Source organism: Penaeus japonicus, unplaced genomic scaffold, assembly GCF_977035675.1.
Source record: "Penaeus japonicus unplaced genomic scaffold, GWHDUDI00000001_assembly GWHDUDI00000020, whole genome shotgun sequence".
Taxonomy (NCBI): domain Eukaryota; kingdom Metazoa; phylum Arthropoda; class Malacostraca; order Decapoda; family Penaeidae; genus Penaeus; species Penaeus japonicus.
The window spans coordinates 5659610-5682109 of NW_028234422.1; the positions used below are offsets into that span (position 1 = coordinate 5659610).

The 22500-nt window shown below is 45.1% G+C and overlaps 1 protein-coding gene across 13 annotated transcripts in view; it reads right to left on the bottom strand.

The window, feature by feature from the left end:
- LOC122248578 (cytotoxic granule associated RNA binding protein TIA1) overlaps positions 1 to 22500 on the bottom strand; it is a 1144397-nt gene that overhangs the window by 67035 nt on the left and 1054862 nt on the right. For all 13 annotated transcript variants that reach the window (XM_086547977.1, XM_086547975.1, XM_086547978.1 and 10 more), the window contains one exon: positions 16856 to 16931. In XM_086547977.1, the coding sequence (XP_086404103.1) occupies positions 16856 to 16931 (76 nt within the window). The remainder of the gene's footprint in view (positions 1 to 16855; positions 16932 to 22500) is intronic.

Consider the following 22500-nt stretch of genomic DNA (forward strand, 5'->3'; position numbering starts at 1 on the left):
GGAGCGAGAGGGCGTGGGAACCTCGAGGAAGGTGATAGGGAGGAGGAGGGGGGGCGGGGGAAGGGAAGAAGAGAAAAGGGCGGGGGAGGGGAGGAAGAGAAGGGGGCGGGGGAGGCGGAGGAGGGAGGGTAAAGGAGATAGAAAAATGGGCAAGGTAGGAGGAAATGATGGGGTAACAGGCTAAAGGATAGACAGCTAATGGGTAAGGGATGGTAGGGGTGGGGGAGGGAGGGAGGGGAGCGTAAGAAGGTGAGGGGAGGTGAGGGAAGGAGAGGGAGAGGGAGGGGGTAGGGAAAGGTCGAATGGGTAATAAACACAGATAATTAAGGTAAGAGACGAGGGGAAAGACGGAGAGGTGATGAAGTAGGCAAGTGTAAATAAAGGCGAGAGAGAGAGAGAGAGATAGATAGATATATAGAGAGAAGGCTTAAATAAAGATCTATAAAAGCCTATGTATGATAAGAAAGGATGACAAAGAAAGAGAAAAAGAAAAGAGAGAGAGAGATGGGTAAAGGATAACGATTGAGAGTAAAATAATAATAACAAAAATAGAGAAAGGGGCGAGGGGGGGGGGGGCGGGGGGCGGGGGGCGATAGGGAGAGATGTGACGTGAAATATGAACGGCGCCAAAGGCAAGAAGGGGAAAAGTTAGGTTGGATGAGGGGAAAGAAATATGCTAAAGAGGGGAATGGCGAAGGGAGGAAAGGGGGAAAAGCTGTGACGAAAGGAATAAATGGAGGAACAAGATGAATGTGAAATGCGACGTACGTAAAAAAAAGAGGAAGAAGCAACAGAGACGAAAGAGAGAGAGAGAGTGAGAGGGAAAGAGAGAAAGAGAGAAAGAGAGAGAGAGAGAGAGAGAGAGAGAGAGAGAGAGAGAGAGAGAGAGAGAGAGAGAGAGAGAGAGAGAGAGAGAGAGAGAGAGAGAGGAGAGAGAGAGAGAGAGAGAGAGAGAGAGAGAGAGAGAGAGAGAGAGAGAGAGAGAGAGAGAGAGAAGGCTTAAGTAAAGGTCTATAAACACCCATATATGATATTAAACGATAATAAATAACCCCCTCCCCACACACACACACACGCACACTGTATATACACACACGTAAACAATTCATTTATTCATCATACTAATTCCTCCAGCCCCCCATACAATCACGCCAGTGTACGTGACACGGACGAATCCACACACAATGCACTCCACTTGTAGTTCCAGCCTCGTGAAAGATCTCCGCATAGGAACACCCTCGTACACAACGTTTCTCCTTTCTCTCTCACAGACAATCCACGGGGCGGCACTAAAGCTTTCCGGGCTTGAAAGTGAAACAAACCCAGCTGATTGTCCACCGCTAAACAACGCGCAGCAAAACGACCGTCATCATATAGCATGCGGACGTAAAATCCTCCTCAGTGGACGAACCAGCCAGGATGGACTCCCATCACTCCATCAAGGTAATAAATCTAGCATGCGACGGGAAGGGGCAATGCGAGAGGGAGTCTCTGGTGCGGCAGTGATCCCAGCTCGGCCCCTAATATGAGAGGGAACAGCAAGGTGTGGCGCTCTATGCATATTCATGTTAGAAGATAATCTTAATTGCAATCAAAGTTTGGCCCCTCATGTTCGGAGGGTTATTGTTTCCTAGTATTCAGGTGGGATTGCTCCGCTCTACTCAAACTTCCATTGTCAGAAAAGTGAGGCGAGTGTGGCTTGGCCTGTTCTTCGTTTGTGATTTACGTGTGCTCTGACGGAAGCCTTATTGTGGATGTACATGTTGCTTTACACACACACACACACACACACACACACACACACACACACACACACACACACACACATATATATATATATATATATATATATATATATATATATATATATATATATATATATATATATATGCAATATATGCAAACACATAAAAACACACATATATAAACATATATGCAAACATAGAAACACACACACACAGAAATATATATACATACTGTACATATATACATTTCTATGTCGAGTAAAGATTGTTTGCTTCCGCCTGATAAGATTACTTTTCCACATCCGGTATAAAACCCGAAACTAACTTGTTCCATTAGAAGATTGTTAAGGATTTGAATTTGTTTAACATTTTATTTCGTCGCTCACGCCAGGCTCGTTGAATCGAAGCAAACTGTTAAATGGATAACACTGATAACAAGTTCCTCTTGTGAACAACGAAATATCTCCAACAAAGTTACTTAGATATTGATATCACAGAGTAAAGCCGAGAGCATGAAAAGTTCCTCGACCAAAACGAAGACAGAACAACCCCGAGAAGAAAAAAATATATACATCGAAACCAAAAGAAGTTGCAAGACCAAACAAACAGCACTGGGAGATGTGCATCCCCTGTTTAATTCAACGTCGTAGGGGGGGATTATTCCAGATTGTTCCACCGGTGTCAGTTTGGCAGTCTGATGTATTCATAAGGGTCCCTGTGCCTTTACCAGTTGTCAGAAGCCATCGCCGGCCGAGTACAAGGCATCCAACATTCAGCGCGTCTTGTTGCTTGTTCTCTGCCCCGAAATCTTACAGCTTGAGACTTCCTTGTCTATATTCAACATCGCCGAGGGCTTTCGGTCGCGAATTTCAGACTTGTGTTGTCGCTTCGATTTTCCCTGTGCGTTGGGAGACATGTATTTTCTCGTTTTCTTATTCCTCTCTCTAGAATAACTGAACAGTCTTTGGGACGTACCCTGGTTTCCAGATTATGGCGTCCGTCCATTCTTCTTTTGGTTTGCCTTTAGTAATGTAAATCTGGCTGGATCTGACCGTAGAGTTTAGCTCGCCGAGTTCCTCTCTTGAGTGGTAATTTGAGCCCCATCCTCCAGTCATCCCTTTCCCCAAAAATGCCCTTCCCCACGCAAGCATAATTTCACACTATAGAATTAACCTTTTTTTTCTAACCTTGGCTATACCATCGAAAAAAAATCTTTCTCTTCTTTCAAGAAGATCACACGAGCACGACTCAATTAGCCGGTAGTCGTGCGTGTCGACGTTGTCTTGACCTCGACTTCGGAGAATCTTAGGTCGATCTCCCGCGGGAAATGCATATCAGAAGGAGGAGCAGCGTAAAGAATGTCACATCGTCTGCGCTTGTTTCACTTTATGGGATATTGCAGATGTTATCACTGACAAGGCTGCCAAAGGTCGGTGGAGAGGGGTGAGGAAGGGAGTGGGGGGAGGGGGAGGGGGAAAAGGGGAGGAAGGAAGAGGGAGGAAGAAAGGAAGGGCAAGCTTAGTGGAGGAGGAAGCAAAGGCACTTAGGGAGATAATATTTTTCATTTATGTATATCCTTTTGGGTCGGAAACATAATTGTATAAAATATTACATTAGTTCTTTGAGATACGTTACACTAGCAAGCTTGATATCAACACCAACGGCGAACTGGAGTCATAATAACTGGATTATCAACAAATCGCTCAAGAGAGAGCTAGAGAAAAAAAACACACGATATAACGACACAGAACGAATTACTTTCTCACAGAAAAAATAACACGACACGTAAAACCTCCTCGGTCGACTTGGCTCTTTCTCTTCCACTATCAGTATCGACGTCATTATCGTCATTGAAGTCAACAACATCACCTGGCCCAGTCACGCAACATGACCGGCCAGCGTGCAACATGTGGACGAGAGACAGTCATTGAGGAATGTTGCATCGGCTCAGGATATTTGTATCCTCAGATTCACGCAAGGTAACAACATGACGACAACGTGTGACAGGGATCTTCTAATAACAAGTAAGACCGGCGTAAAAAAATAACAATATGAGACTAATAAAAGTTAATAAAAGAACAAGAATCTCGTAGCCAACCAATCACAGCAAGGAAACGCACGAAAGAGAGAAGAAAAAAACCACAGAAAAAGAAGAAAAAAAGGACGAAAATGATAACGAAAGAAAAAAAACACGAAAAAAAACAATAACAGCCAGATAGTGAAGAGAAAAAAGACGAAAAAGAAAGGAAAGAAAGTAACGCCCGCGGAGGAGGAAGGGAACGAGAGGTCGGGGCAAGTAGCATGCAGGGCCAGGGCTGGAGGCAGATGCAGCGAAGAGTCAGAACCATAGCGTCATAATACAGAGAATTGGAATATTAAAGGGCGTTGCCAGAGACGGAATATTGCTTCTTTGCATTTTATCACGGCGAGGTACCGAGTTTATTGTGCCTAAGTGCTATTGACTATCTAATCTATTCGTTTTATGGTCTCCCCCTGACGTTGCATCAACGGGCAGACTTCTCCCACCTCCCACCCACCTCCCACGTCCCCTATTCCCTCATCCAAGGCACCTCCCGTAACCCCTACCCCCCTACCTCCCTAACCCCAAGCCCCGTACCCCCTAACCCCAAGCTCCAAGCCCCAAGCCCCAAATACCCCACACCCCTTCCTCCCTTCCTTCCTTCACCATACCCCAGACACCCCCCCTTCCTTCCCATACCCCAGACACCCCCCCTTCCTTCACCATACCCAAGACACCCCCTCCCTTCCTCCCTTCCTTCACCATACCCCAAGCATTGTCCCAGCGGGGGTGCACGGGTAGCCACTGCTTTCCCCCCCCCTCCCCCCCCGAAACTCAATTGTGATCGAAAGACTCGTCATTTTCGACTTCGTAGCACCTCACTCCCAATGCCTGGCCCCGGGAACCCCCATAAACGCCCGACGGATCTGTTTACTGTATATTGGCTCCAGAGATGATATTGAGGGTTCCCCGGGGGGCGCGAGGAGAGAGAGAGAGAGAGAGCGAGGCGAGTGCGAGTGCGAGTGTGGGCGGAGGGGTGGAGGGTGGAGGGGGGGAGGAGAGGGGGAGAGGGGAAGGAGGGAGGGGGAGGAAGGAAGAGGGGAGAAAGGAGAGGAGAGAGGAGAGGAGGAAGAGAGAGGGAAGAGAGAGGAGAGACTAGAAAGAGAGGGAAGAGAAGAGGAAGAGAGGAAAGAAAGGGAGAAAGGAGAGAAGGAAGGAGAGGAGAAAGAGAGAGGAGAAGGGAGAGGAAGAGTAACAATAAAAGAAAAAAAATAAAAGAAGAGGAGAGAAGAGAGGAGAAAGAGAGAGGAGGAGAGAGAGAGAGGAAGAGAGAGGAGAAGAGAGAGAAGAAGGGAGAAGAGAGAAGAGAGAGAGAGAGAGAGAGAGAGAGAGAGAGAGAGAGAGAGAGAGAGAGAGAGAGAGAGAGAGAGAGAGAGAGAGAAAGAGAGAGAGGGAAAGAGAGAAAGAAACCGTGAGAGAAAACGATAGAGAAAAAACGAGAAAGAAAAAAAAAAAAAAAACACACAAACCCCCAAACAAAACTCGAATCCACCGAATCCAAAGAGGTCGCACTTCGAAGGCCCAAAGTGGGTGTTGCCATCTTATCGCAAGTCCTCCTCTGCGGCCCGTATCGCGGCGGAGTGATCCCGGCGACGCTGGGTGGAGGCGATAGGGTGGGAGAGGCAAGGAGAGGGGCGGGGAAGCGGGCGTGGGAAGAAAGGGTAGGAGGGAAGAAGGATATATACATTCACATGAATACCTATGTATATGTGTGTATGTATATATATATATATATATATATATATATATATATATATATATATATATATATATATATATATATATATACATATACATATACATATACATACACATATACATATACATACACATACACATACACATACACATACACATACACATACACATACACATACACACACACACACACGCATATATATATATATATATATATATATATATATATATATATATATATATATATATATATATATATACATATATATAATGGAAGGACTGTTATCGTGAGAAATGAGTAACTAATATGGAGGTCAGTTATAAAATCAGGACCCATCCATTACAATTGAAAATATCAATTTCTCGAGTACGGAGTTAATTATGATAGAAATTAATACGGTTTATTTTTTCCCGTAATATGCATCAAGCGACAGGTTTAATTCAAAGTAGGATATGACTTTAGAAGAGGCAGATTTTGAAATTTAACGTCCCCCCCCCCCCAAAAAAAAAAAAACAAAAAGAATTGACTATAAAAAATATATATATATACCTATATAACCCCCCCCCCCCCCCCCCGCAAAAAAAAAACTTGACCCACAACTCCAAATACCCCTCTTTGATCCATCCTACCGATACCTCCATACCCCTACTCCTACCCCCCATTTCAAAACGTGAAAAATAATACAAAAAAAAAAGTTTATCTATACGCATACCCCAATGGCACGGGCCAATATACTCGAACATGCTTATATTCAAACCCTGAGCTCAAACCTACGAAAACCCACTCATTCGAACACCGACAGACTGTGTTCGTTCGCACATGGTGGATTCAGCCTCTAGCAAAGCGTGTATAACGAAACATGTAAATACACACGGACAAAACGAATTCCGATTTTGAACCGAACTAAAATACTCTAAAGCAATTTTGGAGGTGGAAAAAAAGGAGAGAGAGAGAAGGGGGGTGAGGGGGTGGGGAAGGGGGTAACGGGGGTGAGGGGGAAGGAGGGGAGGGTAGAGGTTGGGGGGTATACACAGAGTGGGATGGGATAGGGAGGGGGATGGGGGGAGGGTAGAGGTTGGGGGTGTATACACAGTGGGATGGGATAGGGAGGGGGGTGGAGGAAGGGGGAAGGGAGAAGGGGGAGGGGGGCAGGGGGAAGGAGGGGAGGGGAGGGGAGGGGAGGAGACGGCTGACTAGGAGCGGAAAATTCAATAAACGACGTGATCGGTATTGCCATCCGAAGGTCACACAATAAACCCATCCCTCCGATAACCTGTGTGCCGTTTGCCACGTCTCGTAGGCTTCTCCCATTACCTGTGTTTATCTCGGAGGAATCTTTTCCCCTTAAGATATTAATTCTATTTCTAAAAAAGAAGTCAAATATTAAGGCATTTAGGGAGGACCTACTCCACCCATCTAATCAGTAACTGGTAACTCATCCAAATCATTAACCAGCGAAGGATTTTAAAAAAACATACGACCAAAAAAAAAATTAAAAATAAAAAAAACGTTTAAAACAACTCATACAGTTGATTGCATTCAAAATAAACACAAATAATTTTGTTAATTATTCCCCAAAGGCGAAAAAAATGCAGCGCAAAAGACTAATTATAAACGGGCAATCTGTTCGACCAGCCAATGAAATTTTCACCACGTAAAAAAGGGGAGAAAAAAATACGGAAACAGACTGAACACGGAGCCGACTCAGACAAACGCCAACAGCAACAACAGAAAACAGGGGGAGAGATCAGTACATTGGATAATATAACAGATAAGCAAATTTAGACAAATAACACCACCATCAGCAACAATAAAGGAAAAATACATAAGTCTACCACATATGAAATAAACATAAACACATTTAGACAAACAACATTCACAAAAATAGATAAAGACATAAGTACAAAAACATAACCAAACTTAGACAAAGGACAATACCATCACCACCAACAACAAACAAAAACAAATACAGAAATAGGTACACCACATATAAAACAAACATAAACAAATATAGACAAAAGAGAACAACGGCAAAAACGAAACAAAAAACGCATACAAAAGTATATCGTAAACGCAACAAAAAGATATCCCATATTCTTGCAACACGTCCGAAAAAGAAGCAAGAGAAAAGCAAGAAAAAAATATAAAATAAAGGGAAAAAATAAAAATAGCCAAGATACGTCTTCCCTGCGAATAGAAATAACAACGCGAATAAGACACAGAATCTTCTCGGCGACAGGGAAAGAAAGGGTAGGGGGTTGGGAGGGAGGGAGGGAGGGAGGGAGAGATAGGATGTGGGATAGGGAAGGAGGGAGGGATAGGGGAGGGAGAGAGGGAGATATGGGGGGATGTGAGAGAGGGAGGGAGGGATGGGAGAGAAGGAGGGAGAAAGGGAGAGAGGGAAGGAAAGGGAGGGATGGAGGCATGAGAGAGAAAAAAGGAAGAGGGGGTGAGAGGAGGAGGAAGATATGGAGGAGGTGGAAAAGAGAGAGAGAGAGAGAGAGAGAGAGAGAGAGAGAGAGAGAGAGAGAGAGAGAGAGAGAGAGAGAGAGAGAGAGAGAGAGAGAGAGAGAAAGGGAGAAAAAAAGGAAGTGGAGGTGAGAGGAGGAGGAAGATATGGAGGAAGAGGAAAAGAGAGAGAGATAGAGAGAGAGAGATCGAGAGAACGAGAGAGAGAGAGATTGAGACAGACAGACAGACAGAGAGAACGAGAGAGAGAGACAGACAGACATACAGACAGAGAGAACGAGAGAGAGAGAGAGAGAGAGAGAAAGAAAGGGGAAGGGAGATGAAACCCAGGGCCAAGCGAGGGATGTACATTTCAGAAGTGTGCATAATACACCACCCGGGGAGTGTGACACCCTGCCGGATGCCATTACAAAGGTCTCTAGATCTACGGAGCCTTCAAAACTCCCAGTGATTTATTCAAATTCACTCAAACATGCGACACTTCGACGTGCTGTTGCCTAACGCAATTTTCACCTCTGGATCATACCGTGTTGTTGTTGTTTTTGCTCTTGTTGTTCTTTTGTTGTTGGTGGTGTTTTTTTGTTTTTTTTTAGAAGTTATTCATTCACGAGGATGGGACACACGAGAAGGGGAAGGCAGGTATTTTTAGTTACAGTACATCCTCTGTAATTCCATGTAGTATCTGTAACTTGAATCTTACGAATTTTGTTACAGAATCATAGTTTCTGTAAGTGTTCTATTGTTCTTCTTATTGTTATTCGAGATTGTCATAACGCGTTTGGTATAATGGCAATGATAATTATGTTTTCTTTAAATCATCTTCATCTTAGTGTTTTTCGTTCACGTTTCATTATTCAGTATTGTTATTGTTGCTGTTGTTGCTATTGCTAATATATTTAGTAAAAATCATTATTATCTTATTACAACCATAATAATAATTATTATCATATTAATATCATTATAACTATCATTACCATTATTACTATTATGATTATTATCATCAACTGTAATAATTATCATTATTATCCTCATCATTATCATAATAATTAATATAATTATCATGATCATAATTAGTATTACTGTCACTATCATTACTATCATGATCATTATTAATATAAATATTATCACCATCATCATTATCATCATCATTTCCCTTCTTCTTTCTCCTCCTTTCCATTACTTTTTTATTTTTCGTTTTATTCATTTTTTTTTTTTGGTGGCGCAGGCGCACGTGCTGATTTCTTTAATCCGACTGACACGAAACTTGGCTGGATTACATATTGAGTTAATACCTTCATGAGTCTATTTTTTTATGAGTAAAATGAGGTTTAATATTTCTACACGAGAAGTATGAATTATTTTCGGTTACTGTGTCATAATGTCAAAACCTAGAGCCTTGAAAATTTACATAAATATCCTATTTGATGCCGTTTTATCTATTGATAAAAAATTGATTTTTTTTTCTTCGTTATGGGGATGGGAGTCATAAAAACCATAAAAATAAATTCGAAATGCTTTTTTTTTTTTTTTGACCCAGTTTTCCATTACAGCCTGGTCGGTTATTACGAAACCTGAAGGAAACAGTTTTATTTAAGTTTCAAGTTTGGATATGTATTTTTTTTTCTTATTAAATATTTGTATCAGTTCTTCATATACATTTTCTATATCAATTATTCATAAAAAAATATTTATATCAGTTATTCATATAAAATATTCACATTAGTTATTAATATCAATTCTTTATATCAATTTATCAATAGTCATTCATGTTCATTTGGGGAATTAAAACACAAAACACCTCTAAGGAACTAGGATTAAAAATCTTTTTGATAAAATTAATTTCTCTGCTAATTAGGATTGCAGGTGCATTCAATTCCGAGAAAGAATATGTCCATCATTATTACTATTGCTATCGCTAACATTATCATAAGTTATCCTTTTAATGTGATTTTTAGTTCGGGAAAATACGGGAAAGTACTCGACGTTTCACCACCTTAATTCAGTCAATTAATAAATCTGTTTATCTGCTTATCTATCTTCATCTATTTAATTAACTCATTTTAACCTCAATATCATTTTAGGACATTTTTGTGTCCCTTTTCATTCTACTTTCATTTCGTGTCTTCTTCTCTTCTATATTCTTATTATCGTAGCATTCTACAGATCCTACAAACTTCATTCGTCCCTGCCACCGACCTTGCTACCCTACTCCCCTACCAAGCCCCCCCCCTCACCCCTTATCCACGCTGCACCCCTTCCCTTATCCCTTATCCCCCTACACCCCTGCCAAGCCCCCATCCCTCACCCCTTATCCCTCCTACCCCCCCCTGCACCCCTGCCAAGCCCCTATCCCTCACCCCTTATCCCTCCTGCACCCCTGCCAAGCCCCCATCCCTCACCCCTTATCCCTCCTGCCCCCCATCCCCCCACCCTCCCTGCACCCCTGTCACCAAGACCGACCACCTCGTGCAGGGACACCGGACGCTCTTCATGAGAGTTTCCCTGTCTGCTAAACTGTCGACTCTATTGAAAAAATATCCGGTATAGGCCGTAAATTTGTAGGGAGGGTGAGGGCGAGAATGATGGCGAGGGGGGACGGGGGGACAGGGGGACGGGGGGACGGGCGGAGGGGGGGCGAGGGACGGACGGACGGACGGACGAGGGGGAAAAAGGGAAAGAGGGAAGGAGAGAGATAGAGAGAGATAGAGAGAGGGAGAGAGGGAGGGAGGGAGGGAGGGAGGGAGGGAGGGAGGGAGAGAGAGAGAGAGAGAGAGAGAGAGAGAGAGAGAGAGAGAGAGAGAGAGAGAGAGAGAGAGAGAGAGAGAGAGAGAGAGAGAGAGAGAGAGAGAGAGAGAGAAAAGAGAAAGCAAAAGGTAGAAAGAGAAAACAAAACAAAACAAAACAAAACAAAAAAAAAATCAGAAAGAAAAAGAGAGAAAACGACATAAACTAAAACCACAAACAAACACCAAAAGAGAGAGAGAAAGAACAAACAAATAAAGGAGAAGGCACGCGACAATCCAATCCACCGTCAATATCAATTGCAAAATGCTATCCTGGCGATGACACATTTAACAGCAACACATCATGGAGTGGAAGCCAGAAGTCCTTAAAGGAATGCAACGATAGGAGACGCTGACTAGCAATTGCTTGCAATCGACTCCTTAAATACGAGCCGACTGTCCTTCACTAATATACTGTTCGCTAGGATCTCCGGAATCGGCTCTCTTGTTTTCTATTATTTTTGTTTACTTTACTTTGAACTTTGATGTTGTTTTTACTGTGTGTTTTGATATGGGTAATTTTTCTTTTAAAATGGCAATGATTTGTCTACGGACGATGTTGTTATAGAGGGTATTGTGTTGCAAATGGTGTAGATGCAATATTGCATTTAGTATTCGTGACTTTAAATCGACAAGAATACCAACACACACACACACACACACACACACACACTCACACAAACAAACACACACACACACATAAACACACACACACACACACACACACACACACACACACACACACACAAACACTCACACAGAGGCTGCAAATTTATTCCATCGACGTTTGGGCAACAAATTGGCTAATTTATCCTAGCTTCATCGACTCTTGTCTCAAGTTAGACAAAAGAGTGTATTACAGCGCGTTCCATGTTTTGGTTCCGGAGAGCGACAACAGGTGAGACGGCTGGGGGAGGGGGGAGGGAGAGGGGGAGGAGGGGGTTCATCTCTTAGTCTCATCTGAAGGAGAGACTGGAGAAGGTACATGCGAAATATGTAAATTTCTATAATATAGCTCTCTCTATATAGGCTAGAGACAGACAGAGACAGAGACAGAGAGAGAGAGAGAGAGAGAGAGAGAGAGAGAGAGAGAGAGAGAGAGAGAGAGAGAGAGAGAGAGAGAGAGAGAGAGAGAGAGAGAGTAATAGAAAGAAGGAAAGAAAAAGAGGAAAAAAAAAGAAATAGAGAAAACTAGACAGAAAAAGAGAAAAAAAAGAGAAAGAAAAAAAGAAAGAAAGAGAAAGAAAAAGAGAAAGAAAAACAGAAAGTTTAAAAAAAAGAGAAAGAGGAAGAAAAAGAAGAAGAGAGATCCAAAACCAGACATAAACAAGAAAGAGGGAAATGAAGAGAAGGTCATATGAAGTAAGCGAGGAGAGAGAGAGGAAGAGGCGGTCAGCCGGGATGACCACAGAGAGGTTAAGAGAGGTTAACGGGAGTCGGGGGGGGGGGTAGGAGAAGGGGGGATTAAAAGGAAGGGGGGTGGGGTGGGGTTGAAAAGGCTCTCTACCGGAAGGGAGAAAGGGGAAATAGGGGGGGGCAGGGAGGGGGTGAAGGGGAGGGGGGTGAATAAGCTTGGAAAAGAGGGGGGTTTTGGACGTGGAACGGGGAGGGAGGAGGAGGAAGGAGGAGAAGATGGAAGAAGAGAGGTGAAGGATATAGAAAGAAAGGAGGAGGAATATAGGATGAGAGGGTGAAGAGTGGAGGAAGAGAGGGTGAAGAGGAAGAGAGGGTGAAGAGGAAGAGAGGATGGAAAGTGGAGGAAGAGAGGGTGGAAAGGGAGCAAGAACGGAGGGGGAAGAGAGGGTGAAGATGAAGAGAAGAAGAGAGGGTGAAGAGTAGAGGAAGAGAGGGTGGAAAGGGAGCAAGAACGGAGGGGGAAGAGGAAGAGAGGGTGAAGAGTAGAGGAAGAGAGGGTGGAAAGGGAGCAAGAACGGAGGGGGAAGAGGGGAGGTGGTCAGGATAGGAGGGTGGAGGAAGAGAGGGTGAAGATGAAGAGAAGAAGAGAGGGTGAAGAGTAGAGGAAGAGAGGGTGGAAAGGGAGCAAGAACGAAGGGGGAAGAGAGGAGAGGTGGTCAGGATAGGAGGGGGGAGAGATGGGATGGGTGTGGGGGTCGGGGGGGTTGAATGTGACATCAATTACGGAGGAGAGAGTTCTCGGGGTTACAAGGGACATTCACCGACACACGTAACGGTTATTATTTGAGGGCCGAGGAAATATGAGACCATTATGTCCTTTTAGGGCGAATTAATTAATGCGGCTGCCTATAATGTAACTGCTCGTATAACAAAAATAACTTAAAAGGCTGCATTTCAGGAAAAAAAGAATACAAAAAAAAGGATAAGTTCACGTGTCCATACAAAGCTTTTATATCATCAGACGCAAGAACCCATCGAAAAAACACATAGCAAAAAAAAGAAAGAAAAAAAAAACACACAAAAAAAAAATGCAAGCTATTCTTTTCGCAATTAGTATTCCCACGGAACATATCCAACGATACGAATCGACCCCCCCCCCCAAAAAAAAAAAACACCCAGTCGAATTTCGCAAAGGCTAAAACAACGCTCCCACTAAAACAACGCCACGCAGACTATCCTCCCCATAAAAGACCAAAATTGCATCATCTAAAAACGTCAGGAAATAAATGTGGCCGCAGAGAGTTCCCGGATGACATATATAGGAACGAGCCATGGCCACTGGTCGGGAATCCTATCCTACATGGTAGTAAGGATGACCCCCCCCCCCCCAAAAAAAAAAAAAAAAAAAAAAAAAAAGGGGGAAAAATATTCAAAACGCGGCTTGGCATCTCTGAAAAATAAATAAATAAATATACATATCAATACAATAAAGAAAAAGGAGAGTGGTGATGAAAATAACTCTTATACCTACGTTCATCTTTGGGAAATATACCATGTGCATACCCGGGGTAAATGCATGCTTGAAGCATCATCATGAAAATATCGCTGTACAATTGCCTGTACAAAGTCGCGGAAGCCCCCACCCCCCACCCCTCGTCTCCTCCTCCTCCATCATCACTTCCTCTCCCCTCCCTCCCTTCCCCATCCCCTCCTCCCCCCTTCCTCCCTTCCCCATCCCCTCCTCCCCCTCCTCCCTCCCTCCCTTCCCCATCCCCCCCTCCCCCCTCACCCAGATGACGTATGCGAACGAGCGGCCGCGAGCGTGTGCGGGAACCTGTGACACCGACTATAATTTACGCGGTTTCGTCTTTTATTGTTGTTATTCTCTAGTGCCTGTTGTCCCCTGTGCTTCATCGGTCTCCCTCCCCCTTCCCCTCTTCCCTGGCTCCCTTCTACTCCCCTCCGTCCCCTCCCCTCTTCCACTCTTTTCCGTCCTCCATCCCTCCCTTCCACCCTTCCCCCATCCCTACCCTCTTCCGTTCCTCCCTTCCTCCCTTCACCATCCCCACCCCTCTTCCTTTCCTCCCTTCCACCCATCCCCATCCCCATCCCCACCCCTCTTCCCCTACCTCCCTACCTCCCTTCCAACCCTCCAACTTCCCCTTCCTCTACTCTCTTTCCTACCTCCCTTCCACCCTCGCCCCTCCCCTCCCCTCCCCTCCCCTCTTCCCCTTCCCCTTTGTGCTGGACTTGTTCCATTATGAGACGGCGCAAGCTACACTCTCTAAATCAGAGGCCGAGCCGCGACCATGCTCACAATAATTACGGACTCATAAAACAACATCAGTCGGGAGTTTTCCTTATGCAGTGTGCTTTATTGATATTTCAAAAGCTCGCTCGCTACACACACGAACGAGCACACGTATACACAAGGACACTTATAATTTGCTTCCTTTTCTTATATTTTTATGCCTGTTTTGTTGTGTTTGTTCGTTATTCTTTCTAACCTTTTCTCTCTGTCTGTCTCTCTGTCTGTCTGTCTGTCTCTCTTTTCCTTCCTTCATCTATGCCTATATCTCTTTCTCTTCCTCCTTCTCTCTCTTTCTATCTCTCCCACTCTCTCTCTCTCTCTCTCTCTCTTTCTCTCTCTTTCTCTCTCTCTCTCTCTCTCTCTCTCTCTCTCTCTCTCTCTCTCTCTCTCTCTCTCTCTCTCTCTCTCTCTCTCCCCCTCTTTCTTTCTATCTCTCTCTCCTCCTCCATCTCTGCCTGCCTGCCTCCCTCCCTCCCTCCCTCCCTTCTACTTTGGCCGCATGCCCTTCCGTGCCGACGCAGGCCCTAGCTTGAATAGATCCCACTGTCCGAACGTGAGGCCTGAAAGGTGCGAGAGGGAGAGGCCATCGGAGCGGGCGACAGGTGAAACGGGACCCTCACGCGCGCGCGCGCGCACGCTCTCTCTCTCTCTCTCTCTCTCTCTCTCTCTCTCTCTCTCTCTCTCTCTCTCTCTCTCTCTCTCTCTCTCTCTCTCTCACCCCTGATTTACGCTCCTCTCTTATATCCTTTAATCTTTGCTTGCTTAGCCTCTTATATTTTGGGATTGTAAATAAAAACGATCTTTCCTCATTTATATTTCTTTCTCCTGTCTATCTCCATTCATTTCTTTTATCTCTCCTATCTATCTCCAACCATTCCTCGCTTCTCCATCCATCTATCTCCACCCATTACTCACCTCCCAGTGAAAAGAGACCCCCCCCCCCACTAAGGGCAGAATGAAACAAGGCGAATCGGATCCTAAGAGTTACATGTGTGTTTGCAGGAGAGAGAAAAGGCTCACGCTATGGGGGTCAGTTAGATGATGTACGATAACTGCAACAAATGATGCAATACCTCTCTATGGGGTTACCTGTAATGACTCTGTTTATGGCATCATTGAGGGGGGTGTGGGGAGAGTCAGGTGTATAACCTCATAGCAGGGGGGCGGCGGCAGGGGAATAAGGGGTGTTGAGAGATGGGCGTATGAATCCAGGGTGAGTGCAATAAATAAACTCATCGGAATAATCATCATCCAACTCAACGAGGACCCTGTTAATAATCACCCTTATCACAGGCCATAAAACTTCAGACCTAAACTAACCACAAAAACTTCGAATTTACACGCAGGCGCTGATACCGTCGTACGTCCTCCAGCACACGAGATAAGCATGGGCGTCTACCCAGCAGAGCGATTTACCACAGCTTGGGCCCAACACTGAAGAAGAGGTCCTCCGCAGCTAAGCCATGGGGTTTGACAAGCTCCACCTCACTACGAACTCAGCTCCAAATGTAAAACTTTGCCAATTCTCTTTCCCTCTGCTATCACATCCTCTCCCCCTTCCCCTCCCCCCAAACACACACAAAAAAGAGAGAGACGTTATAAAAACAGCGTTAACAGTAAATTGCTTTCAAACAACTCGCGGATTAGGAAGGAAAAAATCGCGTCTTTTTTTCCTCCGTCCTTGTTTGATTTACGTTGAGGAAATTGAAATAGATAAATCTTACAGTTTTCCAAAAACAAACTCAGGTAACAAAGAATACACACGAGGTTTCGTTGGTCTGACCTAACAGTCCTTGATTTGACGACATTCAGAATATCAGAGTTGCTATTTCCCTCTCTCTTTGTGTGCAATAATCCTTGCATTTAACAGTAGAGTAAACAGGTACATCTATACCCAAATAAGCACGCAAAAGATGCTGCATCATCTCAACAAATGCTCATGCAACAGAACTAACGTTTCTCAATATGTGAATGCAAGAATCCCCTTACTTAAAATAGAACAGCCAGAGTTCCCGCATTATCTCTCAAAAAAAGGGAAAAAAAGAAGAAAAAAACAACAACAACAGAATGTTAAGAAGAAACGTTGACCCTCCGAAGCGACGTGACTGAAACCGAAAACGTGAAGTCCTTCTATCCGAGGGTCTCTGGTACGTGACCCTACATCCGAACACGTAGATAAACACGTACATCTTTCCTCACTCCCATAGAAGCCTAAGTCAGAATGGCTGACTGGTTAGCTAGAACTCTCCTAACACCATAAAAAAACACACACACGAGATAAAAAAAAATCGAATAAAACTCTCCTAACTCCATAAAAAAAACAAAAAAAAACACGAGATAAAAAAAATGATTTCTTGAACTTTCTCTACGATAATTCATAATAAGAGAAACGAATAATCACAAAACACTTACCGCTTTTTTAACGAAGGAAACAAATCCATAACCCTTGGACTTGAGGGTGTGTGGGTCGCGAACCACACGACAGTCTCTGTGGAAAGAAAAAATAAGGGTCAATATTGCTAATCATTGTGGGCGTTGGTTAGGCTCTTATGCCCGGAAAGGGAAGGCTATGTAGGAGAGGATATGGTGAAGAATGAAGAACAAGATAGTGACGTCCTGCTGAAGGATGGTGAAGGATAGTGAGCAAGGAGGTTGAACATCAGTAAGAGGTATCTTGATGTTTCTTGTGGTCCAATTTATTTAACTGATCCTTAAGGATTAACGAAGAAGGTAGAAAAAAAATGATGGAGGATATATAATGTTAACGTGTGATAAGGCTCTTGGTAATTAATAGTGGGAGGGAAGGAATAGTGTGTTTATTCCTTAATATGGTGATGATAAGGAGTGTGATTATAGAGCTTATTTGTGATCACAATGATGATAAGAATACGATATGAAAACAGGTAAAAAAACAAACAACAACAAACTTAACTACATCGATAACTAAAAACAAATATACATTTACTGCTCCAGGAGAAAAAAAAAGAAGAAGAAGCAAAAGCGGCATTTTAATATTATAATGCCGCATCAATATTCTCTTTCAGTACCAGCCCGGCATTGTATTGGTAATGGTCTTCCAGAAGAAAGAGGTTCGCTGTTGCCTGCTTCCTTTCCTCTTATCCCCCTCCCCCTCCCTCCCTCTCCCTCCCCCCTCGTATACCCACTCCCCTCCCCTCCCCCTCGTACACCCCCCTCCCCTACCTCCCCCTCGTACACCCCCTCCCCCTCCCTCACCCTCGTACACCCACTCCCCCTCCTCCCCCCTCATACACCCACTCCCTCTCCCTCACCCTCGTACACCCACTCCCCTCTTCCTCCCCCTCCCCTCCCACGGCCCCTCGCCTTCGCCCTATCCCATTTCTATCCTTAACACCCCCACCCCATCCCACCCCCCTTCCCCACCCCACCCCCCTTCCCCACCCCACCCCACCCCCCTTCCCCATCCCCGCCTCTATCTACGGCCATCCACGAGCCACACCGATTGATGAAATACTTACCGATGCATGAAGCCTGGAATGTCACCCACAAATGGAATTAGAATAAAACAGTGTTTGGCTTCACGCAGTTTTACCCCTCGGCGGTCGCCACCCTCCCTCCCTCTCGATCCTTCCCTCCCCTATTCTCTCTTTCTCTATCTCTCTTTTCCTCTCTCTATCTCTCTTCTCTTTCTCTCTCTTTCTCTCTCTCTCTCTCTCTCTTTTCTCTTCTCTCTCTCTTTCTCTCTGTCTCTCTTTCTTTTTTTTCTCTTTCTTTCTTTCTTTCTTTTTCTCTCTCCCTCTTTCACTCTCTCTATCTCTATCTGTCTCTCTTTCTTTTTTTTTCTCTCTCTCTTTCTTTCTCTCTTTCTCCCTCTTTCTGCTAACTCCCCCTCTCTCTCTAGCTTTCTGCCTCCTTCCTTCTCTTTCTCTCTCTTTCTCTCTCTCTCTCTCTCTCTCTTCCTTCTCCCCCCCCCCTATCTCCATCTTTCCCACGCCGGCCTAGATCAAGGTAAACTTTAGCTCATTTCGCCACATGTTTTCCTTTACCTTTCTCTTCTTACGGCAGCGCGAGTGCTTAATGAGACTACCTCCGCCACACCTCATCTTTCCCCCGAAATGTTCCGGAACCGAATCTCAACACAGGGGATTATGTCCCTGCCCCCTTCCCCTCCCCCCAACCCCATCCCGGCTGCCCCCCCCCCCTCCCCGGGTGCTGTTTACGGATAGATAGATACTAGTTTCTAAATGTCTCCAGATTTACGCCGATAGTCCAATCCTAACTAAAAACACCCCCCTCCCCCCACCCCGATGCTGTTTACGGATAGATAGATACTAGTTACTACACGTCTCCAGATGTACGCCGATAGTACAATCCTAACTAAAAACACCCCCCTCCCCCCACCCCGATGCTGTTTACGGATAGATAGATACTAGTTACTACACGTCTCCAGATGTACGCCGATAGTACAATCCTAACTAAAAACACCCCCCCTCCCCCCACCCCGATGCTGTTTACGAATAGATACTAGTTACTAAAATGTCTCCAGACTTACGCCGATAGTCCAATCCTAACTATAAACAAAGACAAGCCGGGAATAGGATCAAGAACCCCCGACTGAGACTATCGGATTCCATTCCGGCGGCGCGTTACGTGCTGCATTTGAATACGAGATCGCGGGGGGATATTTATCACCTCCCGTTCCCGGTGCATATAAATACCTGCATTTCCTTCCATACCTCATACGTGAGTGTGCGCTTGTGGTTGAGGGGGTGTACGTGAGGAGGCTTGTATTTTGTATGTATGTATGTGTGTGTGTGTGTGTGTGTGTGTGTGTGTGTGTATGTATGTATGTATGTATGTATGTATATCTATATGATGTAAAAACGGTGTTTTTGTATGCATATCAACGATTTATAACTATTTATCTATATCTTTACATATCACCACCCCTACCACAGCCTAACACCCGTACCACCACTTACCACCACCTAACCCCCTACCACCACCATCTACCACCACCACCTATCACCCGTGCCACCACCCCCCTACCATCCCTATCACCACTTACCACCATCATCTACCACCCCTACCACCACCACCTACCATCCCCCCTACCACCACCTCCTACCATCCCTCCAACCACCCCAACCCCCCCTACCATCCCCCCAACCACCACCTACCACCCGTACCAACCACCCCTACCATCCCCCCTACCACCAACCACCCACCCCAACCAAAACCAAGGCAACAGCCGCACGAACAATCAACATTAAAACCGGGAAACACAAACCAATTCCACGTTTGGCTGGAGCTCAATCGGCAATCCCACACTCGAGGCTTTCCCACGTCTCAAATCCAGCTCAAAGAGGAGGAACGATCGTTGTCGTCATCGGTCGGTTATTTACGTCGGGCGGGCGATAGCGATGGTGGTGGTCTGGTGGTCTGGTGGTCGGTCGGTGGGTTGTAGATTTTTTTTTTTTTTTTTTTTTTTTTTTTGCGGGGGGGGGGGTTAGGGGTGGATGGGTTGGGGTTGGGGTTGGTGGGGGGTGGGGGGGTTTTGGAGGGTAGGTTGGGAAGGAGGTGGAGGAGGGGGGGAGGGGGTATATGGGGGGCGTAAAAGTCTCCTTGTGAAATATCTAATGGTTTAGTTATTCATTTCGGTGTATTTGTGTGTTCGAAGGGCGGCGCTGAATTCTTTTTTTTTCTATAATGGTTATGGCTTTTTTTCTATTTGAATTGAACTGTTTTCGAGGATGAAATGTAATGATTTACTCAAGATCACATACGTGTACAACCATACGCACTTACACACATACCCACGCGAGCAACCCCCTACCCCCCACCCCCCCTCCCCCCACACACACATAAATACACACTTTATAGATTTAAAATAAATTAGACGCTCTCTCCTATTTCAAGGAGGGTCATGCACAAAATGGCCACTCTGTTAACCCTTCCTGCTCCTGCATTCTAAATAAAACAACGAGCCACTTTCAATCACTCATCCTATCACGAAAGGTGTTCTGATCACGAGCAACTAGTGTTTACACCCAAAATAAGAAAAAAAAAAGAAAAAAAAATGAAAAAGAAAAAAGAAAAAAAAAGGACAATGCTGTTACACGCTATGTTAAGCTTGGAAAATGGTCCAATGACCATCGTCAAAGTGGCGACCGCAGCTAAACTTCCGCCTTTGTTAAACCTACAAACATTCCCCCTCCCCCCACCCCCCACCCCATCCCTAGAAAGATTAAATCGCCACTCCCAACCCCCATCAGTGTTAAACTTCCTCTACTGTAAAACCACCACTGTTTGACTTCCCCTTCCAACAGCCTCTATAATTACCCCATAAAATCTCCCATCTGCCACTCAACTGCCCATTTTTTCCCCATCCCCGAACCTTTTAATCTCCGTGTTGCCTCCTGCAGCACCAGCGCCGCCTCGTGCAATAACTTTTCACATCCTCCCACTTATCTCTCTTTTGACAATGTCTCTCTTTCTTTCTCTTGTTCTTCCCTGTCGGATGTGTGTAAATGTGGATATGTATATATCTAACTCTATACCTATATTTATAGCTATATCTATCTGTATATATCTATATCTATCTATCTGTATATATCTAAATCTATATATCTATACATCTATATTTATATATCTGTATATATCTATATTTATATATCTGTATATATCTATATCTATATATCTGAATACATCTATATCTATATCTATATCCCTAGCTATATCTATCTATCTATCTATATACGTGTTTATATTTACCCTCACCCGCGTCGCCACCTCACCCTACCTTTCCCTACAGCCGAGAGAACAGCCTGCCCTGCCACCAACTTCCAGCATCAATCTTCCCTGCCACCAGCTCACCATCACTCTTCTCAGCCACTGGGTATATCTCCCGGGCCTCACGCGACCAACCGGTTCGAAATTCATCCCCATCCCCATCCCCATTCCCTACCCCTTCCCTCCTTCCTCTCTTCCTCCCCATGATTCCCCACCCTCCCCTTCTCTCTCGTTATTTCCCCCACCCTCCCCTTCTCCCTCCTTATTTCCGCACCCTCCCCCTCTCCCCTCCTTATTTCCCCCACCCTCCCCCTCTCCCTCCTTATTTCCCCACTCTCCCTCTCTCTCCTTATTTCCCCCCCTCCCCCTCTCCCTCCTTATTTCCCCACCCTCCCTCTCTCCCTCCTTATTTCCCCACCCTCTCCCTCTCCCCTCCTTATTTCCCCACCCTCCCCCTCTCCCTCCTTATTTCCCTACCCTCCCCCTCTCTCTCCCTAATTCCCCACCCTCCCCTTCTCCCTCCTCCTTCCCCCCCACCCTCCCCCTCTCCCCCCACTACCCCGTAGACACAAGGGACGGCGGGGAAAAGGGGGAGGGAAAGACATGTATAATAAAGACCCACATTTTGATTTTATGAAGCTCAAAATATTACATGTTGGGGAGGAGGAGGGTAAGGGTCGGGGAGGAGGGGGGATGAGGAGAAGAGGAGGAGGGGGGGGGTGAGGAGAAGAGGAGGAGAGGGGGGTGAGGAGAAGAGGATGGGGGGGGTGATGCCGCTAGGGGTCTGGCCTACCCCCTTATAGATTAACTCCGACGATACGCCACGACATTTGACGGACGCTCTGCCCATGAATATAGAATGCTACTTTAGCGGGCCAAGTCGAGCGCTAACAGCCTCACCAGCAACAGTAGCACACGTGGATGCTTCCTGAGAGCTATGATTAAGTAATAACCAAAGCAGAAAAATTTTCTCGGGGAAAAAAATGTGGCTTAAAAAACGGAATAAGGAAAAAAAGAGAAAGAAAAAAATGGGTAGAGTTGTTTACTCATCTTACGAAGTAGATGGATCTAATAAAATAGCCATTTCTTCGACCTATTTTCTCTCGCTCCCCTCCCCCCTCCCTTCCCCTCTCCCTCCTCTCCCATCTTCTCTCCTTCCCCATCAAACTTTATTCCCTCCAATGCTAGATCTTCCTTTTAATATTGTAGCACTCACATATGACACCTACCCCCCCCCACTCCCCTTTCCCCTCTCCTTTCCCCTCGCCCTATTTTTTTTTTCATAT